Source organism: Palaemon carinicauda, chromosome 44 (assembly GCF_036898095.1).
Source record: "Palaemon carinicauda isolate YSFRI2023 chromosome 44, ASM3689809v2, whole genome shotgun sequence".
Classification (NCBI taxonomy): Eukaryota; Metazoa; Arthropoda; class Malacostraca; order Decapoda; family Palaemonidae; genus Palaemon; species Palaemon carinicauda.
The window spans coordinates 52,133,909-52,160,164 of NC_090768.1; the positions used below are offsets into that span (position 1 = coordinate 52,133,909).

Here is a 26,256-nt window from a genome sequence, read left to right on the forward strand (position 1 = left end):
TGGATACATATCTTCAATATGCTGCATATATAAACTGCATGGAATCAATATAAAATGTGCTAGTACATCTAAAATTGCATATCAAGTCTAACAAATGTTATTTTTGTATCATATTACAGTAACAATACAGTGCAATGTTTTTCTTCCCCAAGAGGTCTATAAACTTACCAAATCCTGCCTCCTCTGTCCTAAATTATAGACAATTCTGTGAGCCTAAATATAATTGATACCATAACTGTAAATAGTATTAAGAAAACATGTTTTTGCTTTTATTGTACTGTTTTACTTGTAAGCAAAATTTTACTTTATAGCAAAATGATTTAAGGTTGAACATGTATTTGATAATGCACTGTGCTCTACCTTTGAATATCTTGGTATAGTAATGTATTCAGAGTTCACTGAAAGTTAAATGATTCATTAAATGGTTACTGTATTAAGTGTATTGAGAAATGGTATCTTGTATGAATTAGGGTACACAAAAAAGTTCTATGCCAATTAGACCAGAGCAGCCACTGGTGACCTAGCTGCTCCTTTGTGAACCAATCACCGGGCAGTGGCTGGAAGCGAGAGACTCAAGGCATTGTTAGCAAAGGAGGGCCATGTGCTACGCACTAACCTGATCATCAAGACTTTAGTGTCATGCCGGGTAAAGGAGCAGTGACAGTAAGAGAGTCAAGCAGAAATCAAACACAATATCATGCATTCTACAGACTTATTATTTTAAAAATATTTCTTATACATAGGCCAATATTTGTATCAGTAAAAGGACTTAAATACACAGGCAAATTGTACATATACTTGATACCCAGACCAATGTTGAAAAGCACTAAAAGCTAGCAAATATAATAATTAACAGAATCATAGGATTACATAACAGACAAAAAAGATGAGAGCAGTCCAACAAAAACTGATGCCTGACAGAGCAATGAATGTGTACTTATAAGCCCGAGCGGGGCCTGAGTGCCCCTGGCTACAGAGAGGAAGCATTACAAAGGTACATCAACATAACCCATACCTAAGTTACCATCACATCAAGTTGGGACGTGAGCATGGTACAGTAGTGCTACAATAGTACTGGGAATGCTGCAGGAGTACACGGAGACGGCACCGCTTTATGGCACTTGGCAATACCAAACCAACCCCACCTACGCCCTCGCAACACTTTTGACCCTGCCCACTTTGCCTACCATATCTTAGCACATGCAGATTTATTTGCAATAACCTTGGCTAAGCGAGACTATCACAGATTGTGTGGTGGTGGGAGTGGGAGTGGCATTGGGCACAGCATGGACATGGTGTGGCTACAGCATATATATAAGGAACTATAAAATATCATTAAAACTATAAAAGTTAAAAAAATGTAGCACAAGCCCTGCCTCCCCCCTCATTAATCTAAAAGACCGGTATCTAATGCCACTATTGCTGCTGCTGCCATCATACTGCCGCTTTGACCACCACCATTTACCATGTGACCCGGGCAGCAGCAGCAGGAGTAGTGTACATGAATAAAAAGAACATATGCAAAAGGGTCTGGAAGTGAGACTTCTGAGGGGGCAGGCAGGAGGAGGGCCGGAATGGTGCAGTGCGGTCTCCGTGCATCACATATCACAAACACCGTGTAGAGCTGGGCACCATGCAGGCGTCATCCCCCGGTTACCAGCGGACATGCAGCAAGTCTGCTCTGCAGTGTCATTTAAAAGCAAAAAGACTTGGAGTCTTGTTAAAACTGACAACTATTATGTCGTATATACTTCATAAAAGCTAAAATTATTAATGACTAAAAACTTCTAAAAACAGGTACAATAACAAGAAAACTACAATGACAAATACATGTGCTACGTCCATTATCTAAAATCAAACTTAAAAGGCCAGTTAGTAAAGTTACGCTGTGCTCGAGAGCACTAATAGATGTTAGTAGTGGCATGACTAGAGTCCACTAGATGCTGGTCGTTGTAGTCTTGCTCGCTCACTGGCACTGAGCGAGAGGAGCGTAAGGAAGTAGACATACAGAGGCAGGAGACTTGCTCGTCAGCCGGTACTCATGCACACACTTTATGAAGTTTTCAGCTTCTTGTATGGCTGCTCGCCCCCCTGAGCCAGCGAGTACTGGGTGTTACTGGACAAAGCGGTGTATTGAGGAAGGTACAGGGAGGTAGGAATATGGGGTACTAATAAAGAGGGGTTTACTACGGGTACACCGCTACCTATGCCACCTAAACTTGCTGCAACACTCCCAACTGAGGGGGCCATTCCTGCAGTCATGCCACTAATACCATGAGGTAATCCCATTGTTCCAGTCATCCCATGATGATGCATTAAATGTTGATTACTGGTCATATAGGGTGAAACACCAATGCTGTGCATAGGTGCACCGACACCATAATTAAGATTTGATAATTGCCCTGGATGGAGCATTGGGTGGCCAAAGCCTGTGGATAGTGCTGAGGGACCCATAATGGCTTGGGTTGGAGTGGCTTGGGGTTTGAACTGTGGACGAAGGCCTTTACTTAGTGCATAGCCTGTGTAAGAAAATACATTAACAGCAGGTTGAGAAGGCAAAGGTACTGGTGACACAGAAGCTGTATCCCCTCCTGTCCCTGATAAGGATAAGGATGAGGAAGAGGAAGCTGTAACAGGTGTGGAACATATGGCTTTGACAGTGGTTGGGGAGTTAGTTGTGGTAGTGATGGATGAGGAAGAGGATGTTGTAACAGGTTGCGCGGAGGAAGCGGCAGCGTGGTTGTTAGCGGCGGTGGTGTCTTGGCTGTCGGCCTGGCCCCCCACCCCCGCCAGGGGCACACTCCCGCCATACTCACATGACACTGGCACAAAGCTCTGGGTGCCCAGCTGCTGCATCAGAGCTTGTTGATACGCTGCATTCCCCGTTGGTTGATACACAGGTACTCCGGACTTGTCACCAGCTGGACGTTTGTAGGGTACTATCCCTGGGATAGCCTGGAAGATGAGATACACTAAGAATGGCAGACATTTTCATTTCATGAAAGTAGCATAACCCAATACACTAAACTATTACATGAACAGCCTTAATATAAACCTACTTCTTGTAAAGAAGCAATTATATTGAGGATTAAAACAAAAATAGTCCTAGACTTACAATTACTGTTCATAACACTTACAAGACACAATATATTTCTATTCTCTTTCGTATTATATGAAACTGTCAAGTTATACTTTATAAGAAACGCATTTACTTTTAAATGAAAACTAAGACTAATGATATAAATTAGCAATAAAAATACAAAGATGCTGTTTCTAAAGTGTTATAACAGTTGTTGTGTGTTAGTCTACGACAAAAGATTTGCTAAAATACTATACTCTAAAATAATGCTAGAGTAAATACAGTATTCAAGTATTGAACAAATCAAAACTTATTACAGAGAATAAATTTCAAACAATTGTGTGGTCCATAATTTACAATTACATAAAATATGGTCCATAAAACAATATTTTATACTATATTTTAATGGCCACCATTAAAATTTATTAGAAAATTGAATAGAACACTTAACATGAACTAAATCTTGAAAAGCTGTGCTACTGAACTTATTCAACATTTCAATAGCACAGTTTTTCAAATGCCTTGCAGCTGATGACCATTAATTTCCAATTACGAAGATTCACTACAAAAAGTGTATTATACATATAAAGAAAACAGTAGTCAAAGAGAAAAAATAACACGAGTGGTAGGGGATAAATTATGACGATACTACTATGGCTAGTCGGGTGTTAACTACGTACAGTACTTATAGTAGATTTGACAAATTATTAATAAACACAAGTAATAAACATTTTCATTGTAAAGGTCTTTTAAATAGTAGTAATGCAGTTTCTTATGTTATACATAGTCATTACATACAATACATCTACCAATAAAGTCTAAAATTCACTGGAACTTTTGGAAGGAAATGCACATCAGCAGCAGGGCACGAATCCTGTTCTCAGTACTGTACTAACAGGAAGCTACTGCTGTGGAAAAAATACAGCAGGCTCCTTTCACAAGTATCTATGAAATATATACTATATAACCTCTTGTGCAACATTACCTCGGATACAAAACCTGAGAACAGGTAAACAAGTTATATATAATAAACCCCTGCCTCCTTAAACCACCGGGTTTTACATGCTAAAATTCTAGCTTTTCATTTCAAGCTTTCTAACGTAGCTCCAATGACGGTGGTGGTTAAAAATGAGGCAACGGGCGTATTCTTATGAGTATCATGAGGAAATAAAAAAAAAAAAAGAGAAAGACAAAAGAGCCACTTTGCAAGATCAATGTCAAATTTCTTGCAATAGTTGGTCTTGGGACTTGGAGGTCTTCCCTGCAATCTAGACATGACGAGTGGTGGAAAACTGACAGATAAAGAAAATGTTCAACTCCATTGAGAAGGGAGGCAAAAGATATTTTAAGGGAAAAACTTAAATAATGTATAAAACTTATAGATATATACTTTGAACAGCAGCACATCAGGAAATGAGCAAGGGTAATATACAAGTACATGCAATACATATGTAATATATGTAATGCATTATTGTATATAAATAAAATGGAATTATATGAGCAGTGGAGGTGCATTAACAAAATATGAATAACAAAATAATGAACATAAAAGGAAATGCATATGCTATTGGTGAGGATAATAGCTTGCAGGGCTACAATATTGGCCTACAGCATAAGCAATAATGGATCTGAAACTAAGAGTGATAAGGTCTAGAGAGCTAGAAGCCTCCAGGGAAAGCACTATTAACATTCTCAACACAATGAACATCATTACTGCCCATATGGCTAGCCAATAGCACAGAGTAGTATAATACTGTATTTCTAATAGGGCAGAATAATAGCCAATTAATGTGCCTCAAGTTTTGTGTAAATTTGCATTCAAAGGCATTAAAGTTTGATGCAACACATGCAAGAATGATAGGTCAGTAGTCTTTTATTTCTTTCTTTTCTTAGGGTGGCAAATGATAGAGGAGGATGACTACAATGGTAGTAGTAGCAATAGCAGTAATAGTATTAATATTGACATTTGTGGCAGTATTAGCAACAATACTAGTGTTGGTGTATTAGGATTATTAGTAGTGGCAGTAGAAGTAGCAATAGTAGTAGTAACAGTAAGAAGTCTTCAATGCAAATTTGCTTAAATTGGAGGGCAGAATTTTTCTTTTTTGAACTTTTAAATGAAATTGAGTGTTGACTGAGTTGCATCGAAACAAATTTGCAACGGGCTCTGATCTTGCAAAACGGCAGCAACTACAGAGAAATGATGACTATAGCCAGATCGGGGCAGGGCACGACAGCGGGCTTCCCAAGAGAGAGGAAAAATGAGAATCACAGAGGAGGTGAACAGAATCTCCACTATGATTTTGGGATTTGTAACAATAGAACAGGGTATTTTTCAATGAAACTCTAGTATTTTGAATGGAAGGACTCACTCAATGACAGTCACCATTTGAATAGTTTAAAAGCAGAAGCAAATCAAAAAGAAAGTTTAGATCAATTTTGCCTAAATATAGTTACAGGGGAGTTTCACTGTTTTTAATCACAGTATCTAAAGCATTGCTGTGAAAATGTGTGTTCAAAGTGACGTCTTTGCTGGAAAAATGTGTCATACAGTATATCAAGTTGTTAAATATAGATTTAACTCAAAAGTTTAAGAAGAGCACCAGTGAAATTAATAAAATTTCAATTGAAATGTAATTTAAAAAAATAAGATCCCTACAGTATGCATTTATAGAAGTACTTTGTTAGTCATTATGTATACTACATTATTAATATGATCTACTGTGAAGTAGATACTAGATTTCAAGATGTCAAGCAATAGATTAAATGTCTGATGCTCAAATTAATAGAAATGTAGGGTACTTCATGACCACTACTAAACATTGAATTGCATCTGTTGTCATTGTATATATATATATATATATATATATATATATATATATATATATATATATATATATATATATATATATATATATATATATATATATATATATATATATATATATATATATATATATATATATATATATAATTATGTTTATATGTAGAAATTACTTTAGACAATAGTTACAATATTAAATATGAATAGCAACTATTTTACCTACAGAAATTTATTTCTCTCTAGTCTTATAAAGCTAGTAACATTTCCTCCACTCAAAAGCTATGTAGAAGTACACCTAATTATAAGTTCTTCTTTAAATAAATCTGGAATAAGCGTTGGAAGATACCAAAGGTTTAATCCCTAAGAGTACTGTAGTTATACGTGCTCTGTAACCAAATTGTAAAAAATTGTTAGAAAGGATGCCCTTGAGGCACTGACACTACTACAGTTAACAAAGATAGATTATTATAAATGGATAGGTAGAGACAATTACTCTTTTTAAAGTACAGCCAGTAATTGGTGGAAAATAAAAAATACTAAGTGACCATATTCAGTTTTGTCTTATGGTAACTTCAACCCATCTCTCAATAATGCCTTCGATAGTGATAATAGGAATATGAAGACACGACACAGCGAGTGTTCCTTGCTTGGGCAGTTATTGGTAACGACTAAGCCATCCAAGCGGGAGAGCATAAGAACAGAACTAAGGGTTTTTGGCCTGAAGGCTTACCCATGAGTGTTTACTTCAGAAAGACAACTTCCAACAGAAGACTTTCATAGGTTGACACCCGTAAAAAGCTTTTCTTTGATGGGTTCGATCTGCTATCGATGAAATGACATTAGTAAGTAAACAATAAAGCGTTTCAGAATTTTCACAAATCATATCTTCAGTCATACCTCATGTTCTTTAGTTCTGTGTTGTAATTTACTTTGGGTGACTTTTTTTTTTTTAAATACTGTAATAGGAAAAATAATAACTTTTCCCTCCCATTCTTTACTCAAAACATGTACTGTAATTTTTTTTAGAAAGAGGAATAAGTTTAACTAATGAACAATAATGGGTTTAAGGTCTAGATAGTTTACTGTGTAGTGAATCTTGGAACCAATTAATGATCTAACATGAGCCATGACTGAAACATAACTATATGACTTTTAGCTATATCTTTCTTATAGTTTTAAGAACACCAATAACATTGTCAAAATTGGTAATCAAAGATTCCATATAGACAATATGAAACACATAATTGTTTACATATAGATATCAGGCTTGTTTCTGAATGATCACCCATTAGCTTTTTATTAACTGTGAACTCATGAAAGTATTTTGAAAAAAGAATTTTCTGAAAGAGCTTTCACACATATTTTGGGCCATAGATAGGTGGAAGGGTTGTGTTAAAGTAAATATATACATAAAGAGAGAGAAAATTAGTGAAATATACAGTGTACATTGTTTGTACATGTACATAAGTCTCAAGCTGTGTAAATTCGTGCAGACATGGAAAACAGTTAACAATTAAAAAGTGAGAGAGGACTTGAAAAGCTGTTGTAAAGGTAGAAATTCTTGATGCTCATGACTATTAATGTAATTTACAAAAAACAATGATGGATACGAGTAGGTGAAAATAGGCAATTAGTACTGTACATAATTGGCATTGAAGACTTAGAGAGAGTTGGGCTGAAAACTTGACACCATTTAAAATACTGTTATTAACTATAGAAGATCAGAATAAGGATATGTTTAACCTGTCATTTCATGAATTATACCCTTAAAAACGTTCCACAAAATATTTCTTTAACCATTGAGTATAATTATGTCTGTATAAACTAACTCTGGACTGAAAAAAGCAGATATAAGAGTCTTGAATAAGTATGGAACTCTTAAATAGAATAGGTGACATTTACAGGGAATATAAAGAAATTGAATTGAAGACCAGTCCAGTAATAATATTAATCCAAAATTATAACAAACCCTGTCAAGCTATTACAGCTATTACATAAAAAACATCCAAAATTTATTGTTTAATGCAATCAAAATCCTTTGGTAATATGTACATAATGTAAAATAAAAAAAAGCTTACATGTATGTGCAATGGTTAAAATTATTTCCTCAACTGGGGAACTGAAAGAAACACATCTAGTTGCTGCTACAACTATCAATTCTGAGAGAGTAAATTTCCGTAGGACAAAAAACAGGATCTAGGGATGTAAACGATATGAAACAAATAATGACCAGTATATTTCTTTGCAAAGTGTTCATGTTGCAAGCTAAGCAGAAATTAAATTCACAATGACACAAGACACATTCGTGTGTTTAGACATTTTAACTACCGAGTCCTAGACATTTATGTTTGTGAGAGGTTCAGTAATAATTGTGATAATAATTGAGAATGGACACTTTGAAAAATGTCTTGTTTATACTGTATTTCCATTAGGTTGTCTGTACAGAATAACTGACTGAGTGAGGTGGACAGAGATAGCTAGAGAGAAAGAGAGAGAGATATATAGAGCGTGCCCGGCCCCGGCCAGCCAACATGCTTAGGTGGCTCGGTACCATGAGGAGCTCGTCACTGGGGTCGCGGCCGCGCTTCTTGCCCAGTTCGGCGGCAGCAGCTGCGGCTGCGGCTGCGGCGGGCAGCGGTGGAGGCGGTGCCAAGGGCACAGCGGCGGCCGCGGCCGCGACAGCAGCACCAGGCTATTAGTAGCAGGCGGGGCAAGCCAAGCAGGCCAGCATACAGCACCCAACACACGCGGACCAACAGCACGAGAAATAAAGAAAGAAGAGGCACGCGTTAACAAAATGGCTAATATAGAGTTGTATAAAGGCGGCGCCCGTCCTGGGGAAATAGGGCGGTCCCCTCTCATGCAGTCTGTGACCCCTTCACACATACCACGCCCAACAACACACCCACCCACAACTTCCCCTTTAGCCTTTTACACCACCACACCCACCTCACCTGCTACTTGGGGAAGAAAATAATCTTGATAAAGGACAAGTATTGAGTGAGAGGTTAAAACAGTAAGAAATACAGAAAATTACAGTTCAGTATGGAGATTGGATTGAACCATAAGGAAAAGGAAAAATTGAGAGCACTGTGAAGGAAGTTTTGGAGTAATAGGCTATGAGGTTTATGCTAAAGGAAGAACAGTAATGAAAAAGAAAGTTAAAGTCATCTGGATGGGAGTAGGCGCAGGTTAGGGCTAAGGTGGAAATCACATTATGGTTGAATAGGTTGGTGGGCGTGGCATATGTGTAGACGGGTGCCAGCCAGTGCAGGTCATATAGTGTGGGCACGCACGTCACAGGACAGTGGTTGGGCCCAGGCTGCATGCAGCTGCGTCCTGGAAGAGACGCATTAGGGCCATCACCAACACCAGCAAGATGCTGATATCAATACAAAATGAAATATTTAAAATAAAATTTAACATAAGTAGTTATCTGTTAGCAACAGTAAACATTGTTTTTATGGTACCAAAATTCAACTAAACATTTGTATTGCCCCTTTTAATATTAATGCTCTTGCTAGTGGTGATGAAACCAGGCAACATGCCAGGGCCGCTGCTGGTCAATCAAATAAGGAAACTGGAAAGGAAAGAGGCAATCAAGTTTACCCACCCCCAAAAAAAAAGAAAAAAAAAATTACAGTAGCCAATAACATTATGAAAACGAAATGAAATAAAAGCTTTTCATGACCAGCAACGTCAAGGCAACTAGCGATAGGAGTCCTCCTCATTTACTTACCGTCTTCCAGTTTTCTTATCAAATAAACAGAATAAATACTGTATTTTGCTAGCCATATTTAATAAGTTATGAAGGCAATGGAATTTATATAAGTTTCATATAACAAAAGGACCAGGTTGATATAATATAATACTGTACACATTGATTATTCAGCAATTGAGTTTACAGTACATTCACACTTCATATTACTCAAATTACTCAAGAGAAAAGGAGGGGGTTCAACGCTAAACATACTTATTATTAGTTCAATGAACATAAGTTTAGTTCGACTCCTGCTATTATTTTGGATGTACTGAAAGCAGAAAATATAACAGCTTACTTAAAATACATCGGAAACCATTTCTAGGGTACCCGTAAGCATCTTTAATCAAGATATGCCCCTTTTTCTTTGCATGAGAAAAACCATCAACAACCACACTTATATTTATTGATTTACAAAAGTAATTATCTAATTTTGTTCTCTAAATGATATGGCAGTGATATTTTTGTATCAAACAGTAACTAATATTGATGTTTATAGATATAAAATTTGTAAGGTTATTAAATATAGTAGTATATGCAAATTTATGTTCTTCATTACGTTAGAAATTATTAGAATATATAACTCTTCTCGAGTTGCACAACATTACCTTACCTTTTTCTTAATCACTAATACTCTGATGGGGAAATAACTGATGTCATAAATAAACTGATTTGTTATAATTATGCTTATTATTATTTTAATTCACTTCTCGATTTCATATCATAAATTCATTCATTCTTTTTCCCTAAAAATGGATTTTGCAACATATTTTACTATATTTCTAACATTGAAGAGACCTACTAAGACTCATGAGTTAGGATAGGAGGCACATTTAAAAAAATAAAAATGAGATAAAAATTTCTATGGGGGAAGTTGAGCATAATGCAAATTGAACTTGCAACAGACACCTGATTTACAGGAAATAGTCAAACCTGATTTACAGGAAATAGTCAAATAATGTTCTAATTTTTGCTTTGCAAATGACACCTGATTTACAGGAAATAGTCAAATAACGTTCTATTTTTTGCTTTGCAACTGACACCTGATTTACAGGAAATGGTCAAATAACGTTCCATTTTTTGCTTTGCAACTAAATATTTTGGCAACTCAATGAGGTAGCTATGAATTCTGAAAACCAATCTTCATCACATCTCTGAGCAATACAATACAGTTCAATTTTTTTTTTCATTCATAGGTTAATTCACTTCATACTTGTTCAAATCTTATATTTGTGGGAATTTTAAGAAGACAGGAAACCAAAAATATCAATTAATTTACTAGATTACATTTAAAAACTATTGGCTTATGATTCTTCCCACAGAATTCATTCAGCTTGGCAGAATTTATTTGTTATTGATCAATCTGATTTCTAAATTGATAAATGATTACCAGCATATTTGTTGGAAATTATCAACGCCACACTATGAATCACTTCTCTCCTTACCATTCAACGCTCATGATTTTCCAATGTCCACTATCTCTGCAGTTGGATATCTATTGATCAATTTATCAAACTACAACTAGATTTCATAATTTAATCTTCGTTGTTGTGGTTACTTTTCGGCTCATTTTACGGATACAGATGCTTTACTCGAGAACCTAGAGGGTCTTAAGTAGTTGTCGTGAGCAAAATATTTACGGATTTAATATAGCTACAGCAACTGACTGTTTAAACCTGGTACTCCACTTTTGATGGCAGTTTTTAAAATCTCTTTTCACTACATTACCCCCATTAATAATGGATGGTGCTGACATTATCCCTCCCAGCCAAGCATTGATGAATGTCTGTGACCCTGGATAGTAGGCTTTTGGTCATTTAGTATTTAATGTCCTAAATTATCCACATATTGTTTAGTTGCTTCTTATCAAAATGTTGGCCATGACGGGGTTTTAAGAAAATCACCGTATACAGTATGCTAGCATTAGTTAATATTTTCAGCATGAAAACACTATGGGCTGGCTTATGAGCATAGGATGAAAATGATGTTACAAGCCAGAGAGAAAATAATACGTGTTAATCCTCAGCAACATTAAACATTGTTTTTATGGTACCAAAATTCAACTAAACATTTGTATTGCCCCTTTTAATATTAATGCTCTTGCTAGTGGTGATGTTGCTGGAACGCTTTACAGATTGTTAATTTTTTTCAGCGATACACATTTCTAATAATGTGTAATTATTCACACATGACATTTGAGAACTAACCTAAGGAGTTCAATTAATTATCCATATTAACATTACTAAATCATATATATACTGTACATACTGTTGCGCTTATATAGTACTGTATTGTCCTGCAACATCTATGGTAATACAATTTTATGCATTTGGTGATTTTTTTTGTAGTTGGGAAAAACTTTTAGTAATGACAAATTTTTACAAATATCCTAGGTTATTTTTTTTAAAACTGAAATTTGAATGACCATATGAAACTCAAATTGTTTTTAACAATAGCATTACTAATTAGTTCTATAATCACTAATAATATTTCTGGTTAATTATATAATTCTAAAATTTGAGTGACAATATGTATCTCGGTTATTCACAATAGCATTTCTAATTAGTTTCAAATCCACTGCTGTACTAACATTTCTCAGTTATCCTAGGAAATGGGAAGCTGGATTGCCTCAATAGATGGCGTTACTAATATTGTTTGCATCATTTATTTGTTCAAACTTATTGCTGTATTTGTTACTACCTCCTTTCAGTACAGCCAATGGGTTTGTGAAATTATTTTCCTGGTAGTCATGATTTAATCAATATTGTCATAAGTTTTCAAGACAGTACTCTCAAAACATTATATTTAGCCAGTGGGCTTAAATGACTCGCTTTTTTTTTAATGAGTTATCAATGAAATATAACTAAAGGTAAGAAAAATCAGTTTTTTCTACATTATTATCAGAAGGGGCATTAACGAGCCCATGATTTAGTCTTGTCCCTTAGAGAGCCTATTGTTCAAGAGAGCATATTAATTGCATGATTTGCAAAATTGACAAACGTAAATTTCAGGTTAACCTTGAAGCAACCTTTCTTACAGTTAAGCTTTAATGATCCCACTCCATTGAAAAATAGGAAGTTACTTGAGCTGTTTATACCCATACCAGTATTGTTACTTGAGATAAATGGCTATCACTACAAAATTTTGGATATTAAGGTGTACAAAAGGGCAATTACACAATTGTCTATAAATTTAGTCTATAAATTTTGTACAATGTTGTGAATGAGATCTAACTACCTTCAAGAAATTTCATCTTGTTGGCCACCTTAAGGTGTCTACATTAGTTATTTACCCAAAAGAAAGATGGTCGCACAATTAAAAGTAGAACTTCATTTACTATAGAAAAAACATAAGAAATACCTGTAACTTTTGACACCATGGCTAAATTCACACCATCCGAGCCAAAGATCAAACTTGAGCCTAGACTGATCAAAATCAAGTCCAACCATAGGATTAATTTCTGAACTTGTTTCTTTTACAATCAAGGGGTCATTAATGTGAAGAACTTGATTTTTGGTCCTTGAATAATTGTAAGGAACCAGAAGTTAATTAATCAATAGTAAGCCAAATTACTTCAATTTATATGATTGTTGTAAAGTTCATAGAAAACTTTATTTTTCATGCTTAATTGTAGTGATTTTAGTTGAATTTTGTTTGTATGTATGAAATACAAATCCCGGGAAAAACATGAACTCGAAGATTTCATATACGATAAAAGTTTGTAAGATCTAAATGTGGAATTTTCAATGTTCTTTTCCTGTTAGTCATTTTGTAACAATACACCATATAGTAGAGACTGCAACTAGGTTACAAAAATGTTTAGAATTGGTCTGGATAATGATAAACAAAACATTAATTATGTACAAAAGAGAAATTAACTCTAGTGGAAAAAAGGCCATAACAAAAAGACCTTTTGTGTATAACCTATAAAACATTGACAACAAAGACTGTACCTTGCAAAAATAGCATCTTCAAAATTGATATAACATAATCATTACATGTCTTCCACCTTCATGTAACAGACATGGACTGTGATGACTGAAAACTTCAAAGTTGTGCCAGGCACATTCAATTGTCTATAATTTACCATTCAGATATCTTAAAAATATATACACAGTTGGCCTTTCATAAAAAAAATATTAGACATGACACTTGCGTTGCAGGTTCAAGGCGTGGGCTAGAACTCTGCCTCAAGGCCTCTTACACTGATAGCTAAGGAAAGAAAAGTTTAAAGGATTCTCATACACTGATGGTCAGAAGGAGGACACTACTAACATATTTCAAACTGCTGAATACTACACAGCAGTTTTGAGATAAAAATTGCTTTTATTAGTAACTTTTTAACCAGATTATGGAGCTTAATGTAGCCCTTTATAGTTACAATATACAGTACTGTATATATGACCCAAGTATGAATGTTAACGACAATCATTGCTTATGTTGTAAGCAAGCACTGACTGGCCCAGAATTAATGACTAGTTATATCTATTTATTGTATATATCTCTATCTATATATATACACACACATACATACAAGCACACACACAAACGAAGTAGTTATTCGGGTTATAACTTTTGAGTTTTGGTGTAAGTAGGAAAATACCTAAACAGTACTGTACCATAGTGACTTACCTTTGCTAATTCAGTAGTCAAGTTATAATATAGTACATAAAATACACAATTTATAACATGGAAATATAACAAAAGCTTAAAATAACACATGGAGGATGTACAATTAGAATAATATTAAAGAAAAAATCTTTATGGGTGGGTGCTGCGATGTTTCCATGAAACCAAACCCACAATAATTCAAGGTGTACGTTTGTTTTAACCCTTTCAATCTAACAAGATCACCAATAAAAAAAAACTGGTTAAGCACCAGGCCCATTTTTATGATATTTTATTTAAATCACCCTAGAACTAAACTATTAGAGCTAGGAATTTAAAAGTATTTCTACCAAACACTTGAATAAATTTCTTTATATATAATTTTACCTATTTTGTAAAGTTTTTGTACTCGAGGGTTGAACATACTGGAGCCTTCATCTACCCGAGCATTGAACCTCTTTAACTGTTAACTATTAATTTTCAATTTACCTCTCATACAATAGTCGACATTCTATTACACACACACACACACTACAGAGCCTCAATACCCTCCCTATTCCCCGGGCCAGATATCATAACTATGCCAGTACTTGTTAGTAGAGAACAATAAATTACAATTGGGCAGTAACCTTAATAAATGTGGTGTTTGGTAACTTTGGAAATTTGTGTTATCAGGCAAATATAAGCTCAGACCTGCGTTTCAAAATTTTGTTAGGCATAAATGTATACACTGGCATACAGCTATTATTCCTCTGTGTTCAAAATACAGAGCTTATTTTCCACATTTCTATGCAGATAAACCTGTGGGTCCTCAACCTCCAACCTTTTCCTCATATATCATCAGCTGTTACTAGTCCACTGAAGAACAAAGGCCTCACACGTCCTAACATTTGCATCTGTTTATGGTCTTTCTGTGCCAGTCCGAGCCTGCAAACTTTCTTAGTTCGTCAATCCATCGTGTTCTCTTCCTTCCCTGTTTCTTTTAAAATCTCTAGGGACCCATTCTATTATTCTTAATGTCCATCTATTGTCTTTCAATCTCATGATATGTCCTGCCCATGCCCATCTCTTTTTCTTATATGCTAGTATATCCTCGACTTTAGCTCTCGTATCCATGTCCCTTTTTTTCTGTGCTTTTTTTCTATCCTTTACTCCGGATAGCAAGGTTGGTAGCGTCGCGGATCTCTATTATAGAGGTCCCGAGTTCGGTCCCCGCCAGGGACGCGATTACTGTGAGACCTTCTACCGGGGGGTACTCCCACGTGGCGCCTGGGGGGGAGGTTAGAGGGGACTAGTGATAGTCCCTGCTGGCTAATGGTCGCCCGAGGAGGACGATGTAAATCGTCTCTGTGGAGACCTAAAACCCGCAACTTTAACTTTTTTTAACTAAGTGTTATTCCCATCATTATAACAAAGTTGTGTTTATAAATGGAATTTATCATAGTGCAAGTCACTGACGATTCCACTACCCCATCATGATTATTACCTATATTATGCAAATATAAAAAGGGTGTGGTCTTAAAAATGGCAGTCTCTCTTGAGGTGAAAGGTTATTTTTCTCTTCTTTTTACAAAATCAATCATAAAAATACTTATCTGCAATTTTCACAAAAACTAGTACTGTAAATTGTAACACTGGAAATAGTGATTTAAAAAAATCATATAATGTCAACTTTGTTTTGAAGGAAACATTACCTCTAGTAATAAAGTTTCAGGAGGCAAAATGTAAATTCCATATCTAAATAAAATTGGTCTGATGATGGCTTAAACCATAATTATGAAGGTAAAAAATATTTGAACAATGTCCTACAGTTTTCTTTAGATATTTGGACAGTGAATATAATAGTGGCAGAACAGAGAATCTACAGCTTGTTACATTGACAACTTATGTTTGCATATGAAGTCTTGAAAAAACACATAAACCATTTCTAGCAAATGTCTAAATATGTTTGCTGAAGGTAATCATCTGTTACATAGTTTGCAAGTTGGCTTTTGTACAGACTTTAGATGATGATATGCCCTTCTTACAATCTCAGATACTGTACAGAATTCCATTTACTGTGGTCAGGAAATTTGTATGATTGGCCTCGATTTAAGTGCTGCCTTTGACCGTCTTAATTATGAGGCCCTTGTTTTCAAACTCAGGTTGGAAATAAGTGGGTCTTTTCTTAGCATCATTATTGAATGGTTAAGTATTTGAGTGCAAAGAGTTGTTGATGGGCACCAACGTGAGTACAGTATAGGAATGTGATATCTGGTGTTCCTCAGGGTAGTGTATGGTCCATTACTTTTCACACTTTATAAACATATGTGGTTTGGCCAAAACACAAGCTCGTTGCATATGCACATGATGGTACTCTGCATCAATTCCATCTCCTGAATGTAGGTCTGGGGTTGCTAAATCCCTTAATAGAGATCCAGCTAAAATTAGTGCATGATGCAAATTATGGGACATGATGTTAAACCGTAACAAAAGTAAGTTGAGGACAGTGACTCCTCCAACATCTAGATCTTTTAACTCTATATGACTTTTAAAATTTTAGGTGTGATTCTTGATCATAAATTTACTTTTGAGAAATGCATTCGGCCTCTCTCTTCTTCAATTGCACAAAAAATAAAGTATTGTTCTCCTCTAAGGTCTTCAGCTACTGATTCTCATCCTAATTTGTTGGACATGGTTACGGTCTATTAAATTTCTTATTGCTGGTCTAGATATTAATCTCTGGCAACGTCTTTCAGTTACTTCGTTATACATGTTGAATAAGATGTTTCATAATTCTGACCATCCTTTGGATTCAGATTTTCCCAGTTATGCAGTTAGTTCTAATAGCCATGCCTTCTCCATCATTAGGCTCACTACTACAAATTATTCTAGAAGTTTTATTCCAGCTGTGACCAAGTTTTGGAATGATCTTCCTAATGAGGCAGTTGAATGGGTGGAACTTCAAAACTTCAAACTTGTAATGAATGTTTTTATATTGAACAGGCTGACATGTCTTTATTGTTTATAAATAAAATATCTATTTTAACGGTACTGTTCTTAAAATATTTTATACTGATTGTTCATAACTTCTTTTGTAGTTTGTTTATTTCCATATTTCCTTTTCTCATTTTACCCTGCTGGAGCCCTTGGGCTTATAAAATTCTATCTTTGAACTGCTTATCCCCATTCCTCTAGCTTTCAGTGATGTTTCCCACCTCTCCAGGTTCATCTGCAGAACCTCCTACCTCTCTGCATAAATACAATCCACACATAAGATGTTCATGTTTTTACCAATTTGTTAAAGAAAAAAAATGGCAAAAACTATGTCCAATGGCATGAAGGGAGTATATATATCCAGGCGTAGATTATGCCCCTTGTGCTCAAAGGATTACTAGGACACAATGACATATTATAGAAACAATACATCAGTTTACCATAATTCATAGTTTCACTAACTGCACTCAACACACTTTTGGTAACATGAAGAAATATATTGTATATCTGTTTAGAAGTTAGTGACTTCATTTTCCACCATGAAAGAAGTAATAATATTGCAATGCTGCATCCAGGTTATTCTCAAAATTTTCTTCTATAGCCTTTGGTTAAAACTTAGTTGGCAAGTGCCCTGTGGGTCAGTGATTGCTGTTCCCCTTAATATCCATATCAGCAACAAAAATGTTGCTTATCAATATTAAAAATTATTGTATTGTCATTAATGAATATTAAATTGGATAGAACTTTTAGCTGATAATATCCTCTTCACTAAAGTAAAGTTGAATATTTAAAGACCAACTAAGAACTATTCAATTTACATTAATTTCCTTCCACAATAATTGGGAAGTTCTAAAGGTTAATGCAGCCATGGTCATATGAACACTGCAAAGACTCTAAAGTAATATGTACAGTGAACCACTTGAGATGCACTGACGGAACTATCTCCCTTAAAGGAGATGAAATAGGTATGCTTAAGGTAATCATTTGTTCACTGATGTGCAGTTTGGCTTTTGCAAAGGCCTTGGATCATGCACTGTTCTTCTCACAGGTTCCAGTGGTGTACAGAAGTCCTTTTGATTGTGGTCAGATTGTCATATGATTGGCTTTGATTTTAGTGCTACCTTTGTGATAACCATGAGGCCCTTGTTTTAAAACAAACAGGTGGGAGTAGGTGGGTCTTTTCTCATCATTATTATTAAACTTTAAAATAATAGATTGCAGAGTCGTTGTCAATGAGGACCATAGTGAATTTTAACAAGGTAAAATGGTGTTCCTCAGGGTAGTGGTCTCGACACAATTCTTCTCGTAGTATATGCATATATATGATATTTTGCCATGAAATCAAGCTCGCTTCATATACAGATGATTCTGCAAATTATGGGGCATGAAGTTAAACCCTGGCAAACTCAAAAGATGAAAGTACGTTGAATTTAGCGACTCCTCATCATCCAGATCTTTGCATTGACAATGTCTATTTAACTATATAAAAGTCATCTGAAACTCTAGGAGTGATTCTTGATTGATAATTTACTTTACTTTTGATATGCACATTCGTTCCATTTATTTTTCAGTTGCACAAAAAATGGTTTATTGAAAAAGTCTTTCAAGATTTTTGGTGACCAGTCTATCCTTAGGGAATGTTTAAATTATTTCTTTCTACCATCTTCTTTACAGTATTGTTCTCCTGCTTGGTCTAAAGTTGCTGGCTCTGCTCTCATCTTAATGTTTTGAATAGAAACCTCCGGTCTATTAAATTCCTTATTCCTTATCTTGATATAAATCTCTCGCACAGTCGTTCACTTAGTTCCTTATGCATGTTGCATAACCTTTTCCATAATTCATATCTTCCATTGCATTCATGTCTTCCATAATACTAAGTATACAGTTAATTCTAACAGTCATGCCTTCTTCATCATAAGCGAAATAATACACAGTGTTCTAAAAGTCTTATTCCACCTGTAATCAGACTGGGATGATCTTCCTAATCAGGCAGTTGAATAGGTGAAACTTCAAAAAACTTATTGCAAAGGCCTTTCTGTTGAACAGGTTGACACAAGTCTCGCTTTATAGTTTATATATTACAGATCTATTATAAGGTTGTTACTGGTCTTAAAGTATTCCATACTTTTTATCCATTACTTAGTATAGGCCTATATAGTTATTTGCTATTCCCTTATTGCTTTTGTTGGAGCCCTTAGGCTTGTAGCATTCTGCTTTTCCAACCAAGGGTATAGGCCTGTAGCTTAGCTATTGAAAATAATAAAAAGGTATAGATACACCACGAGGGTTGTGGTAGCCGGGTGATAGTGTCCTTGCCTGGTGATTGCCAAACTGGGGTTCGAGTCCCGCTCAAACTCGGTAGTCCCTTTGGTCGCTGCAACCTCACCATCCTTGTGAGCTAAGGATGAGGGGTTTTGAGGGAGCCTATATGTCTATATGCTGAATAATGAGCAGCCACTGACGGGACCTCCTTGGTCTTAACTTGGGTGGAGAGGGGGGTGGCAATGATCATTGTCCTATGGTCAGTCTCTAGGGCATTGTCCTGCTTGATAGGGAAACGTCACTGTCCCTTGCCTCTGCCATTCACGAGTGGCGTTTAAATCTTTTAATCATCATATCCAGAGGGTAACATTAAAGGGACTAACTGGGGACTGGTATGTTAGGCTAGCAAATTTGTAGCACCTCGCCTGCTGAAAGCAATGAGGTGGATACTAATGAATTACCACTTATTTTGGGAAGAGAGAAGTTAGGTCTGCCATATTGATGTCCTACCTATGCCCCTTTATCCTCTCCTTCGATATCTTATCTATCCTGCCCCCCTGTAACCTCTCCTTTGTTTTGTATAAATAAGCTAGTAACTGTCAGAGATTTGATGGAACTGGGATCATCAATGCCCTTTCTCACAAATAGTGATTAACCCTTAAAATTACACACTCTTTGCCATTCACCTTTATCTTGTTCCCATTATTTTTCTCAATCTATCATTGTCTATTCTTCCCTCATGACTGAATCACATTTAAATTGGCTAAGTTTTTTCACATATGCTAGCCTTTCTATAAATTTTAATTGTCTCTTATTTTTTCCTCTCTATAAATTAGGAAACAAATTTATGCCCAAAGCTTGACTCTCACAAGACATCCATACTTCGTATTCCTGAAGGAAGGTTGGCTCCACAATCCCTTCTTTAATTCATACTATGGCTTCCACAAACAATTAAGTCCCTTCTCAGCCTTTTTCTTGTTTTACTAGTCCTATGACTCACTTCGTCACTCATTTTCCCATTATGTTATTGATTGTGTGTATGAGTATGGAAAGAACAATATTGATCAATAAAGGTTTAAACAATTGCAAGACTTTATCAGACCACACCTGACTGGACAAAAGGAAATAAGGATGTGTTGAAGGAAAGGTTTAAAGAATTAAATGCAGTTATAAGATTTAAAAAATCCCCTTTAATTGGGCCTGTTTTTATAATGATAACCTAAATAATACTCATATTTGATTAATTATATTTACACCCATTTAATTTTCTTTAAATAATCTTGCTTCTCATAAATCATGCTGTGGATGTCACAAGAATTAGTTTGTTGGAGGAATAACAGCTTTTATTTGTGTTTCACTTATCCGAATCCAAATTTGGAGTGATAGAAAGGCCTCTTTTGTGTCTGTTGGTGATTTCAGTGCTCACCATTGGTAGTGGTAAATTACCCTTTTCCTCCTGAATGCCAAGGCTGAAGAACATTTTAGTATGAACCAGAGATTGAGAAAATCATAAGTGAAACTACTTCCTAGTTTGGTACTTGTTGGAACATTGTATACCGTGACTGCCCTGGTATTATGTCAAGGAAGGTTGATCCTCCAGTTAGGGAGTCTGATCATGCCTTTGTTTCATTAGAAAATAAGACCAAGCAGTATGTCCGTACATGTCAATATACTCTGGTCACCATAATTGATAGACATATTCCTTCTTATATAATAAAATACCAAGTCTTGGCATACTCCTTCTCGTATGATATAATACAAAGTCAAGGGCACACAGTGATTCCATGTTGATTGTGGACTTGCTAATTTTGAGAAATAGAAATAGATCAGACTTGATTTGGCTCCCCTTTGCTTCAACCAGGTAGCTCTCTCACTCACTGACCAAAGGAACGGGCCCCTTTGGCTGTGTTTTGATAGTAAGGAGATAAATGAGAAATTTGATCTTCCTCATTCATGTTTTCATAAAGTTAAACCATCTAGATTAGTTTTTCGGTCCCATGGAAAAAAAAATGTAGTGCACCTCGATGCTTATGGAGGCATATATGCAATGGTATTATCCCTTTGCATTTTTTATAATGCCAGCTGATTACGTAGTTATTAAGTTATATTATTTTTGCAGATTAAAAAGAAGCCTTTTTTGCACTTATTGGAAAATTGTTATGTTACTATTATTACATAATTGCGCATATGGTAGCTCTAGCCCTGCTGATTGCTGCCAAATTTTCACAACTCCCATATTATCTTAATTTTTTAATGTCTTCACGCAAAATGTCTAAAAAGGTATATTGAAGGTAATCATCTAGGTCGTAGTTTGGCTTTTGTAAAGGCCTAAGAAAATGTGATACCATTTATACAATTGCTTGCCTTTGACAGTGTTAATCATGAGCCCCTAGTTTTTTATTCAACTTGAACAGATGGGAGTAAGTAGTTCTTTTCTTGGCATCATTTTTTAAATTTTGAGTTCTCTAATAGAATGCCAAGAGTAGTTGTTCATAGACGCCATGGTGACTATAACAATGGTAATATCTGGTGTTCCTTAGAATAGCAGTTTCGGTCCATTTCTGTTTATACTAAATATGCATATGTGGTTTGGCCTTGAAAACATTCTTGTTGCATTCACTGATGGTGCTATTCTCTTTGCATCAACTCCATTCTCATATATAGACTTGTGGTTGCTGACTCCATTAATAGATATCAAGCTAAAATTAGTGCATAATGCTAATTATGGTAGGATTGCAATTAGGTTGAGGACAATGGCCCAACATCAAGAAATTTAATTTACAATGTCTGTAACTAAACGCTGGTTAAGATTCTAGATGTGACTAATTGATTGCAAATTTACTCTTAAGAAACAAATTCGATCTGTTCTTCAATTGCACAACAAATTACCTTACAAAGTGTCTTCAAGATTTTTGGTGATAAATCTGTCTTAAGGATTTCTTTAGTTCTTTCATTCTACCAGGTTCAGTTTTGTCTCCTGTTTGGTCTTCAGATGCTGACTCTCATCTTAATTTATTGGACAAAAATATGGTCTAAATTCCTTATCTCTGAACTAAATATTCTCTGACACTGTTATTCAGTTGGTTCTTTGTTCATGTGGCATAAGAATTTTCATAACTCTAGCCGTCCCCTGCATTTAGATTTCAGACTCTCATCCTGTATATTAATTTGAAGTCTTGCCTTCTGCATCATAAGGCTCAATACTACACTGTATTCTAGTTTTTTCCCCACGGTATGAACAGATTATGGAATGATCTTCCTAACCTGGTGGTTGAATCGGAACTCCATGACTTGTACATGTTTTTCTGCTGAACAGGTTGATATCAGTCTTGTTTCCTAGTTTAGTGATTGACATATTTAACATTATTATTAGTGACCTTAATACATTTTGAATTCTATATTATTATTTCTCATAAATAGTTACTCGTCACTGAACTGGGTTTCTTTTCCTGGTGGATACCTTGGGCTTGTAGCATTTTGATTTTCCAACTAAGGTTCTAGCTTGGCGAGTACTGATAATGCTAATCGCGTTGACATTTTAAATGGTACATCGATAATTTTTTCTTTGTGCAATCTTCAATCACAATACATCGTTTTCCCCATCATTTCTTTTACTTATTTCCTGGAATCGGGGTTTCTTCTGTATGATCAACCTTGACTGATTGAAGAGGATAACGTACTTGTGTGTGATATAAAATCCATTTTATATCATTGTTTCATATAAATTACTGATGAAATTTAAGGCCTGTTTGCTTCTAAGCCATCTTCCATTAGTTTTGCTTAGTTCCAAACAAATTAAGTTTATCGCTATTATTTGATTTAGCTCTTTTTTTTTTTTTCCCTACAGCTATGTACTTCGTTTTAGACTTACGTCAATTCATCTCTGTTCAAAACTTTCTGCGTCGTTTTCATTATGCTTTACTATGCAATAACTGACATAAATAACTCTTTATTCTTGGGAATGTAATTAATTTTGGTTTTGCAATGCACAAGGTACTATATATTAATAACTAGTTTTGGTGAGCTCTCATCTAAAGCCATCCAAATAATATATTGCATTCCAAGCTCAACAGTGGCTCTTCATGGAAAGTAACTATACACAGATTAGTTGAAGGTAAATATTGCTAAAAACAATAGTATGTTTATTTATAGCAAATTTATATTTTAACGCATATAAAAAATATAAATAATATACCATTTTCAACAATTATCCATCAAAACCATCTGGAAATAATGAATATATGCCAGATTGAGGCTGGTGTTTAGATAAAAGGGTGCTGGGTCCTATACTAAGCAAGCCACACCGAAGTTAGATTGCCCTACATCCAAATACTATTCACATCCACACCAACTGCTTTATAAACTTGCGAAAGTAATATCGTCACCCTCATAAACTAACTGCCTAAGTCATTTTCTCCACTTGTTGGGAAATAAAAAAAACCTTCTCATTTCCTAATTCTTTATATCATTGTATTAAGCTTCAATTAACAAATTCTAATTCACAAATTCTTCTGTTAAGAATTTGTGAATTGAAGCTCAAGATAATGATATAAAGAATAAGGAAATAAGAAGGTTTTTTTTTATTTCCCAACAAGTGGAGAAAATGACTTAGGCAGTTAGTTTGTGAGGGTGACGATATAAAAGATAGTAAAGTGGAGGACAATAGTGATCAAGGAACCTCTTGCCTATCATTTAACTTTAATACAGGATACAAATATTCTCTGTTGGATTCATGTGACTTCGGTACGGTCTTCTCTATGCAGATGGAAATTGCAAATATGAACTCGCACAAGCCTGATTGCTTGTACACAATAATTCCGGATCGTTTGTATTTTAACCAGCATTAAGCCCTGTCCACACGATTGAGCATGCTCGACGGGCAAACGGTGGTACCAGACCACAATAGTTAGTAAGAATGAGGGTTAATGACGTCAGAAGCGGGAAAACCACAGACAGGGATCTGGTATCATACAGTGTTGCCAGAACCTTTAGTTTTCCCGCTTCTGACATCATCAACCCTCATTTTTACTAACTATTGTGGCATGATATCACCGTTTGCCCGTCAGGCATGCTCGATCGTGTGGACAGGGCTATAGGTTCACCAACTTGGGACTTATGATCTTGTATATTCTTTATAGCATTAACTAAACTGATATGCATTACCTTCTTAACGGGACGAAGGAGGCTCCACTAATGTTATGAAAGAGATAGCCTGGTCCCAATTTATGCATAAATATAAACAATCACCTAGTGCACTTACAGAAGATAACATACATCAAAATAAATTGGAGCTGACAATATCATTGGAAAAGAGGAAATTCTATTTTATAAAATTTGGCTTATACGATCAGAGAAATAAGCATATTTAATATTTAAAAGTAAATATGGCACTATAGCATCTGTAAGCAAAAGGCCCTAGCTGTCGACTTTTGAAATTTAAATAACTTACATGGATAAGATTACAGTTTTTTATGAAAAAAAAAAAATCGTGAGTTCATATCTCCTTCATCGCCATAACGTGACCGAGGAGCTGAAAAGCTGTGATCTGTATTAAAATGGTCAGGGGTGACAATGTAACCCTTTGGAAGTTGGGTACGTATACTAGGATTAACTAACATAACCCAATCGCGAAATGGATGTAACAAGAAGAGGCGAGTGTCTTGGAACCAGGAAAGGGATCTTATCCCTGGACTTCTTCTTGTACCTTCAACTGGCAATTTTCTAGAACGAGCATTAAGCTGGGAAACAATGTAGCACTTGCATGAAGCCATGCGTAAAAATCACATGGAAACGTGAAGCTCAGATGCAAAAGAACCACAGGGAAAATGAAAATAGGAAATAATCTTATGTCCTGACTAGTTTTGAGCTACTACTTCTGTCACGAAATGACTGGGGAAGAAATCACATCAGATTTCATGCTAGATCCTGAACGTTTTGAATTAGCCAAAGCCAATATCTGACGAGAAATGGCACTGCAGCAACACAAGTGACGTGTGTCGTACATGTCCTTAACAAAAATTAGTCTGAATCGCTAAGGGTATAGAAATTTAAGACATTAGTACGGGAATGAGCGAGAGTCGTGTTGATATAAGAAGCCATAAGGGACGATCCAAGTTCAGATGCTATTATCTGTCATACTGGAGAGCTTTTGAAAAAATTATAAAACTTTTATATTTTCAATTGTAAATCAAATTGTTACTAGTTAATGTTAATTTATTCATTTCGTCCTCTTTCGCGAAAATTAGATTCAATCTTTACAATTCTTAATTGCAATACTCTCCAATCCACTGACATTATTAATTTGAAAAAAATATCTCCATGGAAAATTTATTTATTTCCAGTTTTCACATTCGTTTCGTCTTCATTCTGCCTCCACTTTCAAAAAATAAGGTAGTGAATACCCAGCAGAAAGTTATCCCACGTGACTTGTTAAAATTATATTGAATTATCAGTTGTTGCCGTCACGACGCCTGTCAATCTTGATAGGGCTTTAGTTTCTGTTCCATTTTAGGAGTCTTTTGTTTCATCTCATTTGGTTTAATCTGGGAACTTCTGGGTCCATTCCGATTATCTATTAGCATATTAAGATCACAATAAGTCGAGCGATATAAATCAATCTCAAAGCTAAGGCATGCTTAGAGGCATCATGTGAAAATCTAATGATAGGAAAATGGAGCTATTTCAAAACACATTTTTAACTACATAGAAATACTGTACATTAACACATACATTGGTGTAGTTTCAATA

The 26,256-nt window shown here is 35.4% G+C and overlaps 1 protein-coding gene across 1 annotated transcript in view; it reads right to left on the reverse strand.

Annotated features, from left to right (window-relative positions):
* Positions 1–369: 369 nt before the first annotated feature.
* LOC137634106 (muscleblind-like protein 1) overlaps positions 370–26,256 on the reverse strand; it is a 169,194-nt gene continuing 143,307 nt past the window's right edge. The window contains 2 exon segments of the mRNA XM_068366329.1: positions 370–2,955; positions 8,455–8,595. Coding sequence (XP_068222430.1) covers positions 2,053–2,955; positions 8,455–8,595 — 1,044 coding nt within the window. The 3' untranslated portion in view covers positions 370–2,052.